Genomic DNA, 15,458 nt, shown 5'->3' on the forward strand with positions numbered 1-15,458 from the left:
GTACCAACCAAACACAAACATAGATATGTGGACCACATGTCTGGAGCAGCACAGGAAGACCGTCCTGAAACCATTTTGACTCCCAAACTGACCAAATGTTTTCTCTGCAAGGAGGGAGGGGGTCAGGAAACCTTTCCATTGTCTCAGGGATTGGGAAATCACCATCTCAAAGGAATGGCCAGACTACCAGGAAAGGCAATCAGATAAGGCATTATCAGATAACCTGGCAAACAGGGGGAAAAACAGCAACATTCAAATTTCTGTTGTAGACCACCTTTTCTGTGGTGTAGGTATGATGTTTGGGGTGGTGGTCTTGGGTTACAACCCTTCTGTGATGCATGTATGATGTATGGAGGGGTGGTCTTGAGCTCCAGGGTAGGAAATTTAAAATGGCTATATAAGGGTAGGCACACCTTGGCTCTGGGTCCTTCTCCTTTTCTGCGTTTTGGGGGAGCAACCTGTTGCAACAGATCAATAAAGTTCAGGCTTACAAGCTGCTTTGCTTCTCAATATTCTCTGCTTATTCTCTGAATGTAATGCTTATTCTCTGAATGTAATGTGTTAGGTCCCATCTTAAAAAGCAGACATCACCTTGCCGACAAAGGTCTGTATAGTTAAAGCTATGGCTTTCCCAGTAGTGATGTATGGAAGTGAGAGCTGGACCATAAAGAAGGCTGATCGCCAAAGAATGGATGCTTTTGAATTCTGGTGCTGGAGGAGACTCTTGAGAGTCCCATGGACTGCAAGAAGATCAAACCTCTCCATTCTGAAGGAAACCAGCCCTGAGTGCTCCCTGGAAGGACAGATCCTGAAGCTGAGGCTCCAAGACTTTGGCCGCCTCATGAGAAGAGAAGACTCCCTGGAAAAGACCCTGATGTTGGGAAAGATGGAGGGCGCAAGGAGAAGGGGATGACAGAGGACGAGATGGTGGGACAGTGTTCTCGAAGCGACCAGGATGAGTTTGGCTGAACTGCGGGAGGCAGTGGAAGACAGGAGTGCCTGGCGTGCTCTGGTCCAGGGGGTCACGAAGAGGCGGACACGACTAAATGACTAAACAACAACAACAACAACAGCAACTGTAAAAGTATGTACAAGACAAATAATAATATTTTATTTAAAAGAATCTTCCAGCGTCCAGTTTCACCTGATGTCCTGAATTCAAGTGTTAACACATCGGGGCATCTGCAGGGACCGCCGAGTGAGCTGCGAGGATGCCGGATTTGAGAGGTTTTGGGCCTGATCCGGCACATGACGCCCTTTCGATAAATTTTATTAAAGTGTGGCAGAAAGCATGCAAAGGTCTCCCCTCTGTTTTGTGTTTCCAGTGAGATCGGTTTCTTTTTATCTTTGATAACAATGATATTGAGTATTTAATATTAACAGGCACGGCCGTTATCCACCCGAGTTTGCCTGAATCTCCCCGTTTTTTCCGAAGGGAATGAGGCCATCAGAGTAAATAAACAAAGAAAACGATGAGAGGAGGAGGAGGAGGAGGAGGAGTGGTCACCAATGGCATTGGGCACCCATCGCTTTCTGCCCTGCCTTAGGAAATTAATTGAAAAATCCACTTGCCGTGGAACGGTGGGAGATTGGATTGTCGAGGGGGGGGGCGGGCAGAGATGGAACGCTTCGCGTCCCCCGCTGGAAGGTAATCACTGAGCAGAGAAAATCTCTGCTGGGTAATTTTCTGCTAAATCCTCCAAAAAGCCGAGGAGAATTACATATCCCGTCTCCTTTATTATGTGTGTAGACACACACACACACACACAGGCGCGAACACAGGCGCTTGCCTAGGCCAGATATTTATATACACCTATCTTTCTATATATGGGGTTTTTAAAGGTGTTGTTGCTCCTTAAAAGTTATTTCCAAAGGAAAGATCTCCGGAGGATCATCTCGGCTAAGTGCCGTGTATCATCTTGTAATGGGATTGGCAGATCACCCAGAACTCTCGCTGGAGGGGAAAAAGCAATTTCGCAAACATCGGCGTAAACATTGGCGTCAGGATGGCATTTTGAGAGAGAGAGGAGGGAGGAGAGGGGGGAGTTTGGATTAAAGCCCCCTTTCAGGTTTATTTTTTTGGGGGGGCACTGAGACCCCAACAGTTTATTTTATAAATTGCATTTATACCTCCCCTCCCAAGTGTGGTTCTCCCTCTTATTTAACCCTCTCTACAACCCTGTGAGGTAGGCTGAGAGAGGCAGGGACTGGCTGAAGGTCACACCCTATGAACTCGGATGGCTGTGTCAGGATTTGAACCTGAGTCACTCCCAGGTCCTAGTCCGGCACTTTCTAACTGCTACACCACGCTAGTAAAGGTAAAGGGACCCCTGACCATTAGGTCCAGTTGTGGCCGACTCTGGGGTTGCAGCGCTCATCTCGCTTTACTGGCCGAGGGAGCCGGCGTATAGCTTCCGGGTCATGTGGCCAGCATGACTAAGCCGCTTCTGGCGAACCAGAGCAGCACACAGAAACACCATTTACCTTCCCACCGGAGTGGTACCTATTTATCTACAGTCACAACTCTGGTTACAGATGCTTCAGGTTGCGTTTTTTCAGGTTACGGACTGCCAAAACCCAGAAGTACCAGAACGGGTTACTTCCAGGTTTCGGCGGTCGCGCATGCGCAGAAGTGCTAAACCATGCTTTGCGCATGCACAGAAGCACAAAATCGTAACCTGCACGTGCGCAGACACACAACTGCGGGTTGCGAATGTTCATCCCACACGGATCATGTTCACAACCCGAGCGTTCACTATAATTGCACTTTGACGTGCTTTCGAACTGCTAGGTGGGCAGGAGCTGGGACCGAGCAACGGGAGCTCACCCCGTCGTGGGGATTCGAACCGCCGACCTTCTGATCGGCAAGCCCTAGGCTCTGTGGTTTAACCCACAGCACCACCCGCATCCCTCACACCACACTGGCCCTCATTTAAAGTAGTTGCCCTGCCAGCCCCAAGGGGACGGGATTGTGCCGCGTGACCTGCCACGGCCAACCCCAATGTGAAAAACCTTAGACCAGGCATATCCTTTCCCCCTTCTCAAACCTCTCTGTCTTCCTTCTGCTCACTCGATAGCCAGAGAGGCAAGCTGGTGGAGTAAACGAGGGAGTCAGCCTAGACTACTGCAATGGCATTGACATGGGGCTGCCCTTGGAAGCCGCACTGGGAGACCCGGGTTCGAATCTTGCACACAGTGATGAAAGCTCAGCAGATGTGACCTTGGGCCACACGCCTCTCAGCCTAACCTACCTCATAGGGATGTCGTCGGGATTATTTGAGGAGGGGCAGAACCACCTACACCCCTTGGAGGGGGATAGAAATACAGGAAATAATTATTTTGTAAAAAATACGCAAAGGGCCTTTGTGATTTATTATGGCATCGGCTTTCGGGAAGCACGGCCATGGGTGATAAACTGTAATAAATCTGTTACGGTCAAGCGATAAACAAATTATATTGCGTTCTAATAAACCTGTCTGATTTCCGGACGGGCTGGTTTCCCAAGCCTGCTGCGTTCTCAGCCTTTTCCACCTGCAAAAATAACACCCCCCCCTTTAACTAATTCAAACAATGAGTTCATCAATGGCCGGGAGATCAGGTGTTTCCTTGGTGGGTCGGGGGTCCTTCCTTACCCACCGGCCACCTGGGACGGTGTGGGGAGAAAGAGAGAGACAGACAGAGTGTGTGTGTGTGGGGAAAGCCATCTGTCAGTGGGAAACAGGAAGGAACAGCAGCCACCCCCCCAAAAAAACCCCCATGGAGTCTCCGGCTCACAGCCATCAATTCTTCTTGCAGTCAACGAAAGTCAAGGGGGAGGAAAGGAGAGAGAAAATCTCGCCCAGACGTCTAGCAGGCGGCCCGATCAAACGGCATGGTGGTTGTGGAGGTCGTAGCAATCCACCAGATGTTCAGCGAAGAGTTGGAACTCGCAAGGAGAGTGTAGATTCCCCAAGAGCATCCGGACCGAATTTTGCAAAAGGACCACAGTTCCCAAACAAGACAACTTGCATCGCCCCTGCTAATTGCATTATTATTAGGCTAACCTGCAAAGCTGTCAACTTTTCCCCTTTTCTTGCGAGGAATCCTATTCGGAATAAGGGAAAGGGTGGGTGGGAAATCCCATCAATAAAAGAATGGCAAATTCGACTTTGTGAATATATAAATTTGGCAAGATTTGCAGAATTCTTAAGGGGAAATTCGGACCAAAAATTAGCAGAAGAATGGGGCTGTGTCAGCAAACTTTTTCAGCAGGGGGCCGGTCCACTGTCCCTCAGAGTTTGCGGGGGCTGGACTATTTTTTTTTTGGGGGGGGGAATGAACGAATTCCTATGCCCCACAAATAACCCAGAGATGCATTTTAAATAAAAGGACACCTTCTACTCCTGTAAAAACACGCTGATTCCTGTACCGTCCGCGGGCCGGATTGAGAACGTGATTGGGCCGGATCCGGCCCCCGGGCCTTAGTTTGCCTACCCATGTTCTATAGTAAGTACCGTATTTTTCGCACCATAGGGCGCACTGGACCATAGGGCGCACCCAGTTTTTTGGGGGGGAAATAAAGGGGAAAAAATTATTTCCCCCCCCAGGCGCGGGCTGGGGAAGCTCGAGCTTCCCCCAACCCCAGCCCCCAAACAGGTAGCTCTCTGCAAGCCGTGGGAGCCCAGCGCTGGCTCCCGCTGCTTGTGGAGAGGTCTGCGAAGCCTGGACGCGCTGAGCTCAGCGCGCGCAGGCTTCGGCATGCTGGCAACCCTGCGCAAACAGCGGGAGCGCTCCCGCTGCTTGCGGGGAGGTCCGGGAAGCCTGGATGGGCTGAGCTCAGCGCGCGCAGGCTTCGGCATGCTGGCAACCCTGCGCAAACAGCGGGAGCGCTCCCGCTGTTTGCGGGGAGGTCCGCGAAGCCTGGACGCGCTAAGCTCAGCGCGCGCAGGCTTCGGCATGCTGGCAACCCTGCGCAAACAGCGGGAGCGCTCCCGCTGTTTGCGGGGAGGTCCGGGAAGCCTGGACGCGCTAAGCTCAGCGCGCGCAGGCTTCGGCATGCTGGCAACCCTGCGCAAACAGCGGGAGCGCTCCTGCTGTTTGCGGGGAGGTCCGCGAAGCCTGGACGCGCTGAGCTCAGCGCGCGCAGGCTTCGGCATGCTGGCAACCCTGTGCAAACAGCGGGAGCGCTCCCGCTGCTTGCGGGGAGGTCCGGGAAGCCTGGACGCGCTGAGCTTAGCGCGCGCACGCTTCGGCATGCTGGCAACCCTGCACAAACAGTGGGAGCCCTCCCGCTGCTTGCGGGGAGGTCCGGGAAGCCTGGACGCGCTGAGCTCAGCGCGCGCAGGCTTCGGCATGCTGGCAACCCAGCCCTCTCACTCTCCAGGCTTCAGCGAAAGCCTGCATTCGCACCATAGGACGCACACACATTTTCCCTTCATTTTTGGAGGGGGAAAAGTGCGTCCTATGGTGCGAAAAATACGGTATATTGGTATGTAACTAATGAAGCTGTGTAGGGTTAAAGAAATGGAAAAACGGTGCAAAAGGTATAAAGATCGAGGTAATTTACATTAGACGCAACAATTCAGAAAGATTAAAAACTTTGAGGTCTCAAAACAGAGGAAGGAAGTCAATGTGTACGTGTATTTGTACGTAAAATTTGTTAAGATAATATGGTTTTCTTTGTAGGTTTGTTTTTTGTCCTTTTTGTTTCATTCCCCCCTTCCTTTTTTGGGGATTTTATGTTTGTAATTTTTGTTGTAATTTCGCTTCTAAAATAAATAAAAATAAAAATAAAAAAGGAGGGGAGGGTTGATCCTGTGTTCGAATCCTGCTTGTAGGTTTTCCACAGGCATTTGGTTGGCTGCTGTGAGAAAGAAATGCTGGACTGGATGGGCCCCCTCTGGCCTGATCCAGCAGGGCTTTCCTTATGGAATCAAATAAGCAAGGAGAGTTGAGAGCCCACCAACTGCTTTATAGATTTCTGTGCAATTCTAGCCAGAGGGGCGTGTATATTAAGGGTGCAGTTTTATGTACCAGAGACTGGGAGTATCTGTCCCCCCCCCCCTTTCAGGTGCTGCTGGTCTCCCTCCTCCTTTGCTCATCCCCTGTGGTCAGCATGACCAATGGTTAGAGCTGATGGTGGGAGCCGGGAGTCTTTCAATATCTGGAGGTTCCCCCCCCCCCCAAAACCAAGATATAACCCAAACTGGCAACTCCGGAGAAAACTCGCAAAACAGGGTCTCCACAGACGTCCCCGTTTCCAAAATCCCGCGAGCAAAGAACGCAAAGAAACGGTTCTTCAAGACACAAAGAGATTATACATATATTTCAAGCATCGACTTGGGACAGATAATTCTGGATACCAAATGTACAGGTCCTCAGCTCTGCCGGACAGGGCCTCCGGATTGGTGTTCCTACACAGTAGGATAAATTTATTGTCTCTGTTCTTTTCATATATGAAGTTAAACAAGGAAATATACACATCTATGAATACCTATGTACAACGCTTTTTAAAAAGACCTTCCGAGAGCAGTGTGCCAAACCAACCACCCTCCGTGCGTGTGTTTCCCCCCTCCTTTTTTTGGAAAAAAGATTTGGAACGGAGGTTTTCGACCTCGCCTGACACCCGCTCGGTTTGTATTCGTGGCAGGATCAAGTGTCCTTTCCAAGGCTGCGGAAGCAGACGACGGCTGCTGAATCCCTTCCAAAGGACAGATTTCTCCCTGTTCTGCTTCTTGAATTGCTATCAGACCCAGGAAGAATGCAGCCAACAGTTTTAGGGACTGATGTAAACATCTGCAGAGATTCAAACTGGGGTCTATATTTTTAAAAAGAGAACCCCCCCTGCTTTTTTATATCGTATATATATTTTTAATATGGTTGCATCTAATCAATAAGGGAAATGGGGCTTTAGCCAGGCTTTCCTTGATCGCCTCTGGCGAGTCAGAAATGTTTCCAGGTGACCAAGCTGAACTTTTTGTAAACTGGGGAGCTAGCCTGTCCTTCCTGTGTTTTGCTTGCTAGTCACCAACCCATGCATGTTCTTATACGCGGGGCAAATTCCTCGGAAACGAGGCCGCCAGAGGTCTTGAGGACTAGCGACTTGTGCGAACTTGGTTTGCAAAGCCGGCTTAATTCGGGGAGCTAAAAATGAAAGGAATACAAAAGGAGGGGTTGAGGGCCAAGGGAATAAATGGACGATCTTAACTCCGGTTGGGAAGGTGGCGGTGAAAAGTCGGTGAAGGAAAGATACGAGGTTTAAGGGGATCTCAAATGCTACATTCTGCTCTCCAGAAGGAGGTGGGATCCGCACGGTCCAGAATATTCTTTCCGAAGAAGTAACTCAGAAGCAACTCTTCAAGAGTGAGCCACAAGCTTGTCCCTGTTCCGGCTCCACCTTCGTTCCAAAAGCCAAGCCCAATAACTTGGAATAGTTCTGGAAACTATTTCTCCAGGGAGGCTGTCCCCACCTTTCAGAGTCCGCGACTTCACATTCCCAGGATGGCCGCACCAAAAGAAATAAAATAAACGGACACCATGTTCTGGTCTCGAAGAAAGAAAAGTGCTACAATTTTGGTTTGGGGGACAAGGTCTTCCCTCAATGGGGGGCACCCAACATGCTACATTCTAGACCCAAGGAAGGGTGCCGATAGAATGGCTCCAAAGGCAGGTTTTGTGCCGGAGGCGGCCGTGGCCACGTCAGAGTCTCGTTTCCAAAAGCAATCCTCCTGTGTGTGTATAGGGTAGCTAGCCCCAAAGCTAGCAAGGCCTGGGCCATTGTGGCTTTGCAGCCTGCTCTGAGAATATGGTGAACCTCAAACGAAGATCGGAAGCCAATTCAAGGTGAAAATAGCCTAAATTGGCCAAAGTTGTGAGCCTACCGTAATTTTTGCCTGGAGGCTGCAGAAACCCAACATTCTAGAAAGCTCAAGAGTTTGCGTTCTGCTCTAGCAAGCTTCTAGCCCTCAAGTCCTCAAACGGGGGCGATCTGGACACAGAAGTCGCCTGGACTTCTTCTACAACAACCAATTGCTACTTTCCTTCTCCCTTTATGAACCCCATCTCGGCCATCTACTTCCTGCCCCCCAAACCAGCCTGCCCGAATTTTCAGAAGCAGAATTGCACGAAGGCGAGGCGAAAAGAGCTGCGGTAACCCCTATTGGTGCATCAATTGCGGGTGCCCGGGATTCAGGAATGGCCTTTGCCCCTCAAAGCCACCTGTCTGTGAATGCCTTCGAAGACAGGAAAAAGGACGGAATCTGCTTATTTTGGCAACTCGGCTCAGTGGTCACGGGGAGGACCGGATAGGTCAAAAGAACTGCCCGCAGCAGGAGGCAGCCAATGGGGAGAGAGGAAAACCCAGCGCTTCCCCTCCCACCATTTCCCGTATGCAAACGCCTCCCCCCCGGCGAACCGCTGCAAGGCACGCTGGGAGTTGTAGTCCAGTTGTAGGCAGGTTGGCAGAAGCGGGTCCCTCTGCTTGCCTTCCATCTTGAAACGGCTACGGCGGCAGGGGGCCCCCACTTTAGGCCTCGTTCGCCCCCCAGCACAGCTCCGGGCGACCGCAAAACAAACCCTGGAGGCTCAGTAACTGAACTGCCTGGAGGATTGGGCTGGGGGCGAGGACGGCATGAAAAGCCCCTGGGCGCCCGCTCCTGGCTTGACCAGGGAGACTGAGCGCTTGATGCCCCCGTGGCCGGCCAGCGGGACCTGGTCGCCGTAGCTGTGCTGCCGGGAGAGGAAGATGGCAGGATGGGTTCCCTCGTGGGGCACCGAGGTCCCCGTGGAGTGCATGCGGGTCAGGAGAGACGAGGGCGGCCGGCCCGCCTGGCCCAGGCTGTGGTGGCGCGACAGCACGCCCCCGCCAACGTTCACCAGCTTGGGGGCGGCGCAGAGCGAGTGTCTGTGCAGCCGGGTGCCCGCTTTCTCGCCGGCCGCGGGCGGGTCCGGCGGCACGTCCAGCCTCCGCGGCAGGCTGTCCCTGGGCAGTGTGGAGGAGCTGTAGTACGGGGCGCTCTCCACGTCCGGGATCTGGGGCTGCACCCGGTTGGCGAAGGAAACGGCCGCGGGGGCAAAGCGGGGGCAGGCCAGGCCCTTTGCCGAGGAGCCCTCGGCTTCGTGGAGGTGTTTGAGAAGTTCCTCTAGGGCGGCCACCTCCACCCCTTTGGGCAGGTAGCACTGGGAGTGCCGCACCAGGACCCGTTCTGGGTTCGGGATCTTCTTCTCGTCCAGGTAGCCCGCCAGGGGGGCCTCGTAGCCGCGCAGGTGCCCGGGCCCTGCCACGGCGCTGGCGAACGGGAAAGGGTGGGCGTTGGAGACGGGGGTGTGGAACAAGGGCACCTTCCCCTGCGACTCCTTGGCGTTGTTGAAATTCTGGTTCTTCTCCCACTGGTTGCGAATGGCTTTCATGTTCTTGACGGGAAGCTCCGGGGTGGATTCCGGGGTGGGCAAACCGGACAGCTCCGGGTGGTGGTCCTTGACGCCCGCCTTGGCCGCGACGGAGGTGGCCGGCGGTTCCTTCTCGCTGGGCAGCAAGGTGGTGTACAGCTTGGTGGCGGCGCCTTCGGCCAAGGCGTCTTTGGCCTGCGCCTCCAGCAACCCGTTCATCTTGGCCAGGCTCCGCAGCGAGAGCGGGCGCTGGAGGCCGCCCTCAGAGTCCTTCCCTGCCCTCTTGGCCTTCTGGAAGCTGTGGTTGCAGTAGCAGGAGACCAGCAGCCCTGAGAGGAAAGCCCCCAAGACGAAGGCCACGAAGATGCATCCGATCAGGAAGGTGAAGTGGACCGTCGGGGCGTCCTCGCGACCGCCCGACTCCTGACGCACGCCTGGAGCCAGAGAAACAGAGGGTTAGGGGGCTGGACACCAACGTGGCCGCCTCGCTTTACCTGGCAGGTGTGAGGGCGTCTCTGGCCCTCCAGGTTGGGACAGCCACCTGACCTGCCAGTGATTATTGAGACGTGATCTCTGTGGGTTGGGCTAGATGACCCTTGGAACCCTTTCCAGTTGCCCAATTTTATGATTCGATGTGGCCCAACTACAACTCCCATCAGCCCCAGCATGCATAAGGAAGGATGATGGGAGTTGTAGTTCAACAACATCTGGTGAGGGGACAGCAAATTTGCCTCATTCGTATTATACTGGGTTGTGGCCAATGCAAGTCTTACTCAGAGGAGACCCACTGGAATGACTAAGACTAGAAGTAGAATTGTAGAGCTGAAAGGGTCGATGGTCAACGCAGGAAATGTTTGTCCAACAAGGGACTTGAACCCACAGCCCTGAGATTAAGACTATCCCATGTTCATTAACTTCTATGGGTCTACGCTGAGTAGGGCTTGCGTTGCGTACAGCCCACCGCTCAGGTCCTTCCGAATATTAGGGAAGACTGGGAAGAATTTCAAGGAAGGGGTAGAAATTGTGGACTTGTTCCAAAGTCTTTCCTACTTTCCAGCAGTTGCAGCCAATTTTTTTAAAAATAGAGTTACTACCGAAATTTCACCTCAAGCAGACTTGAAAAAAAGAGCAGAAGAAACAAACCCTCAATGTGGAAGAATCTCATATGAGAAATTTGGAGATCAGCCCAAATGAGAAGAAGGTTTTGCTGTAAAGATTAGCAGAACATCACAGCTAGAAAAAGAGCCGTGGGCGTGTGACTAGCCAAATATCTCAATCTGTCTTGGATTTTTTTCTGTCTATGCATCAAAACAAAACCCACAGGTCACATCCACACCATACATTGAAGGCACATGACCTCCACCAAAGAATTCTGGGAACTGTAGTTTACCCCCTGCAGCGCTACAATTCCCGGCACCCTGAACAAACTATGTTTCCCAGGATTCTTTGGGAGAAGCCAGGTGTGTTAAATGCGCTTCAAACGCGCGGTGTGGGTGCGCCTGCTATTTCTCCTCCGTGGAGAGACAGAACGGCGATGAGGTGGGATGAGGAAGGTTGAGATGGCTGATGGAAAATGGAAATGGCGTCTGGTGGTTCAGCCGGGTGGATTTTGCAGGCGTGGGGAGACGGTGCCCCTCTTTACCCAGCCGTCACAAAGCTTCAAGGCTTCTCCTCCTCCTCTCTGTGTGTCCATGAAAAGAGCCGCTACGATTCACAATGCGGCCCTCTACGGGTCTACTGATGGTGACAGCAGCAACGAAATTAAAAGACGCTTGCTTCTTGGGAGAAAAGCAATGACAAACCTAGACAGCATCTTAAAAAGCAGAGACATCACCTTGCTGATAAAGGTCCGTAGAGTCTAAGCTATGGTTTTCCCAGTCATGATGTATGGAAGTGAGAGCTGGACCATAAAGAAGGCTGATCGCCAAAGAATGGATGCTTTTGACTTCTGGTGCTGGAGGAGACTCTTGAGAGTCCCATGGACTGCAAGAAGATCAAACCTCTCCATTCTGAAGGAAATCAGCCCTGAGTGCTCACTGGAAGGACAGATCCTGAAGCTGAGGCTCCAAGACTTTGGCCACCTCATGAGAAGAGAAGACTCCCTGGAAAAGACCCTGATGTTGGGAAAGATGGAGGGCACGAGGAGAAGGGGACGACGGAGGATGAGATGGTTGGACAGTGTTCTCGAAGCTGCCAACATGAGTTTGACCAAACTGTGGGAGGCAGTGGAAGACAGGAGTGCCTGGCGTGCTCTGGTCCAGGGGGTCACGAAGAGGTGGACACGGCTAAACGACTAAACAACAACAACAGGTCTACTCAGAAGTCAGTCCTGCAGAGCTCCATGGGGCTGACCCCTAGGAAGTGGGGGGCTGGAGCAGGTTGGAGGAATTTCAGTCTATTTCTGGTTTGTGCCAATGTTGCATTGCCCACCCACCCGCAATCTGTGGCCTGATTCGCCCCAGCAACCAGCCTAATCAATAGCTAGAGAAGTTGGGAGTTATAGTTTGGCAGCGCTTGGAGGGCGCAAGGCTCCCAATGGCTGTGTTAATCGAGATCGCCTTCCTTTCCTGCAGAAGGTCCTGGGTTCAGGTCCTGAAATCTCCCGGTGGGTCCGGGGACAGACTGTCTGCTTGAAACGCTGGGCAGCTGCTGCCGGTCTGTGTAGACAATATTAGGCAGACCAGCAGCTCTGACTCAGCGCTTCCAGGCTTTTCGTATGCTCAAAGGTTCACAGAGGCCTTGGCCCTGGACGCACAGCCGCAAAACCTTAACGCAGATTCAAAATGCCTTATGCCTTTTTAAACATTCTTATTTTAAGATACCCTTTAACGAGCCCTTTTAATGAGCTCAAACGGTACAATTAAAAGAAAATGGATCATTTAATATGGCTTTAAAAGGCGCTAATGTGAAATTTCCATTTATACCACACTTTTAATGGACCAGAATAATATATATATTGCTATTTTATAATAATACTAATACTAATAATCTTTATGCTATGGAAGATTGTGTCTCACTTACCCAGGGCACGGGAAAAGTCTAGAGTTTTAAAATACAATATTAATCTCAATTATTTTTAATCTTGCTGCTGCTTTCTTTTTTTTACAGAAAAAGATCTTTAGTGTTGTGTCTCTACTGCAATTTTGCCAGGGAGGAAAAGGCAGAACACTATATGTATTTTAGTAATGAAGTTCATTTATTTTACTGGATTCCTGCTCCCCCCCCCCTCCCCTCGTGCGCTCGGTTAATTATCTTTGATGCTTTCACTTTGGGCTTTTAGAAGTCTGAACGCCCTGATTTAATTAATTTCAGTATTCGAACCCGATTCTGCCTTCCCCTGTGTAAATAACGATCATTGAGGGAAAAGACTTTCGAAAGGCAGAAAATATGCTCTCATTTAATATGGGAGGAGGGGACCCTCAGGGCATTGCTCACAAGCGGCCCTCCACACCTCTCTTCTCTGGCCCTCAGAACTCTTCCATCCTCCTTGAGTGCTTTCGCCTGCCTAGAAGGAGACCTTGAAATACAATCACCTCTCTCTCTATCTGCAAATATCGTGACGGTTTTGTGGGCGGAGCCTACTATGCAACAGGGGAGTGGCCTCTTTGGCCACGCCCACTTTGGCCCTTGACCCCGCCCACCGGATTCGGGGAGTGTGTGCGATGGAGAAAAGAGCACAAAAGCTCAGGAGAGCGAGAGATGGGCATTCTGCACATGCTCAGAGGCTTTTCATGATTCGGCCTTCTATTTTCCTAGAATTCCCTTTTAACTGTTCTGCTACTTTAATGGGTTGCGTTGCGCTTTTTTAAATAGCAGACGCTCATTTCCCTGTTTCAATGCAATGGTTTGATTGTGTGTTTTAAATGCGTGGCTTATATTTTTGGGGGCAGGTGATTTTCCGCTTGCAAACGACTTGGGAGTCACCTTGACAATTAAACGGTAATATAATATATGATTATTAATGATGGTGATGATAATACTACTACTAATTACATTTATGTACTGTTCAATTATTAGGGTGACTTCCAAGCAAATAATAATAATAATGATGATGATGTTTAGATTGAAATAATAATAATAATAATAATAATAATAATAATAATAATAATAATAATAATAATTAGATTGATATCTGGCACTGCCAGCAAGTTCAGAAACAATAGTTTGTCTCCAACTGAGTTTTACTCAGAGTAGAACCTATTGGAACCAATGCACGAAAGGGAGCAATGTCAATTCACCTCAAGGGCTCTACTCTTAAGTAGGACTAGCAATGGATCTAACACTCTGGTCCAGTGGGAGCCTAGAACATTAATGGAGTGTTAGGAGAAATTTTTTTTTAAATGTTCTTTTTTTTGAGCGGGATAAGTTAGGGGTGTGTGTGTGTAAAGAATCCACATGCTTTAAATTAATTCAGAACCAGAGGCAAAGACTCAGCCAAATGACTCTGGGATGAGTTTGCTCCTCACAGACCTTGATGATCAGGAAAAGCCATCAAGGAGCTGACCGTTTCGTTGTTAAAAATGTGGAAAAAGAATAAGACTGGGGTTTTTTTTAGGGGGGGGGAGAAGGCGAATAGGGGGGAAAGGAATAAAAGAAAAAACAGATGGCAGGAGGGGGGGAAGGGACAAAGGAAGGCCTAAAAAGCAAAACTCTGTATGTAAAAAAAGGAAAATACTAGGGGAAGATGAGAAGGGAAATGATGGCTGCTGTGTTTTTCTCCCTGAGAGGGTTAGTTCCACCCTGAATTGCGCCCGACAGTTTCTCTCCTTCCCACTTTTGGAAGAGAGGAGAAACGGGCGCTTCAAACTGGCTCAAACTCTGCAAACTGTGTAAGCACCCAGGTTTCACAGAGTTCTGCGTCTCATGAGACAAAGAGCTCTGTGTTACCCAGAAGATTGCATTCAGCGACAGAGGTCCGCATGGTTTTGACCTCACCGCTTTTAGAGGATGGGATCCAGCTGCCTGAGGGGTTGCTGCTTCTGACAAGCCACATGCGCAAGCCTCGGCTGTGACCTTTGCCGACAAGGTGGACCTCAACCGAACGCATATTTCTTCCTTGTTTAGCCTCCCTGCCCCTTCTCCTCCCCTCTCCTCTCTAACATCTCATGTGTGGGTCAATTTCGCCTGCGCAGGCCTGGCCACAACCTGCCGAAATTGGGGGTCCCATTTCGGAATGGAGGCTCCTAGGGGCCAGAGACCTACCTGCCTTGACAAACAACCTTCCTTTAACTATGAATATTTATGCCGTTAAAGGGGAAGGATCTTAGAAGAGGGAAGGTATTCGGGACACACAGCGAGGAGGAGGAGAAACCACGAAGCTTAGGGGCCCAATAATAGTCAAAAGTGATCAGCTTAGGGGGCGGGATTGGGCCCCCCTCTTCTTCCCTCCCCTCCCAATCCTGTGCTCCTTTTTCAGAAGTCTTGATGGTGGCCAGGAAGACACACACAAAAAGAATTAAGCCCGCTATTCACTTGAACCAGACTTATCGGCTGCCGGGGAGAGGGCTGGCTCCAAAATTGAGCCCATCCACGTGGCACCTGGTCTCCTCTGCTCCTCGCGTGAGCAGAAAAGTTGGGGGATTTTTTTGTGATCATGTAAAGGCCACGGAAACCTCTGGACCATGGCAGTTCCAGACACAAAGGCACGTCCGGTGGGTGCCAAAAGAGGGGCCCGCCCCCTCCCTCCCTCCTTGCAAACCACATTTTTTCGTACGATGCACAAGCTGGGATGGGAAGAACAGGGTGAAATATTTTGCGGAATGGGCCAGCCTCTCCTCTCGAGGGTGCGATAAACCATGCGGTTAGTAACCGGGAAAATCTCTTTCAGGAGAAGCGCAGACTCTTAGCCCCTGCTTTTCACCTCCTCCCCCCCCCCTCAAGGTTACCCGGAGCAAACGTGCACAAGTGTGTTAACACGAGGGTCGTGAGACACGTGCGGAAAAGGGGACCCGTTCCACGGGGAAGCTGCCAGGCTGTTAGAGGAGGGTGCAAGGAGCTGAGAGGAAACACGGAGCCACGTCAGACCGGCTGCCACGCATAACCAGACCACGCGCCGCAGGGGCTCACGTTCACCAGCCAGCGGTGTCGCACGA

General features: G+C 51.0%; 1 protein-coding gene across 3 annotated transcripts in view; it reads right to left on the minus strand.

The window, feature by feature from the left end:
• Positions 1–6,287: 6,287 nt before the first annotated feature.
• SEMA6C (semaphorin 6C) overlaps positions 6,288–15,458 on the minus strand; it is a 56,149-nt gene continuing 46,978 nt past the window's right edge. For all 3 annotated transcript variants that reach the window (XM_077920798.1, XM_028709528.2, XM_028709527.2), the window contains one exon: positions 6,288–9,800. In XM_077920798.1, the coding sequence (XP_077776924.1) occupies positions 8,563–9,800 (1,238 nt within the window). In that variant the 3' untranslated portion in view covers positions 6,288–8,562. The remainder of the gene's footprint in view (positions 9,801–15,458) is intronic.

Source organism: Podarcis muralis, chromosome 16, assembly GCF_964188315.1.
Source record: "Podarcis muralis chromosome 16, rPodMur119.hap1.1, whole genome shotgun sequence".
In the NCBI taxonomy this organism is placed as follows: Eukaryota; Metazoa; Chordata; class Lepidosauria; order Squamata; family Lacertidae; genus Podarcis; species Podarcis muralis.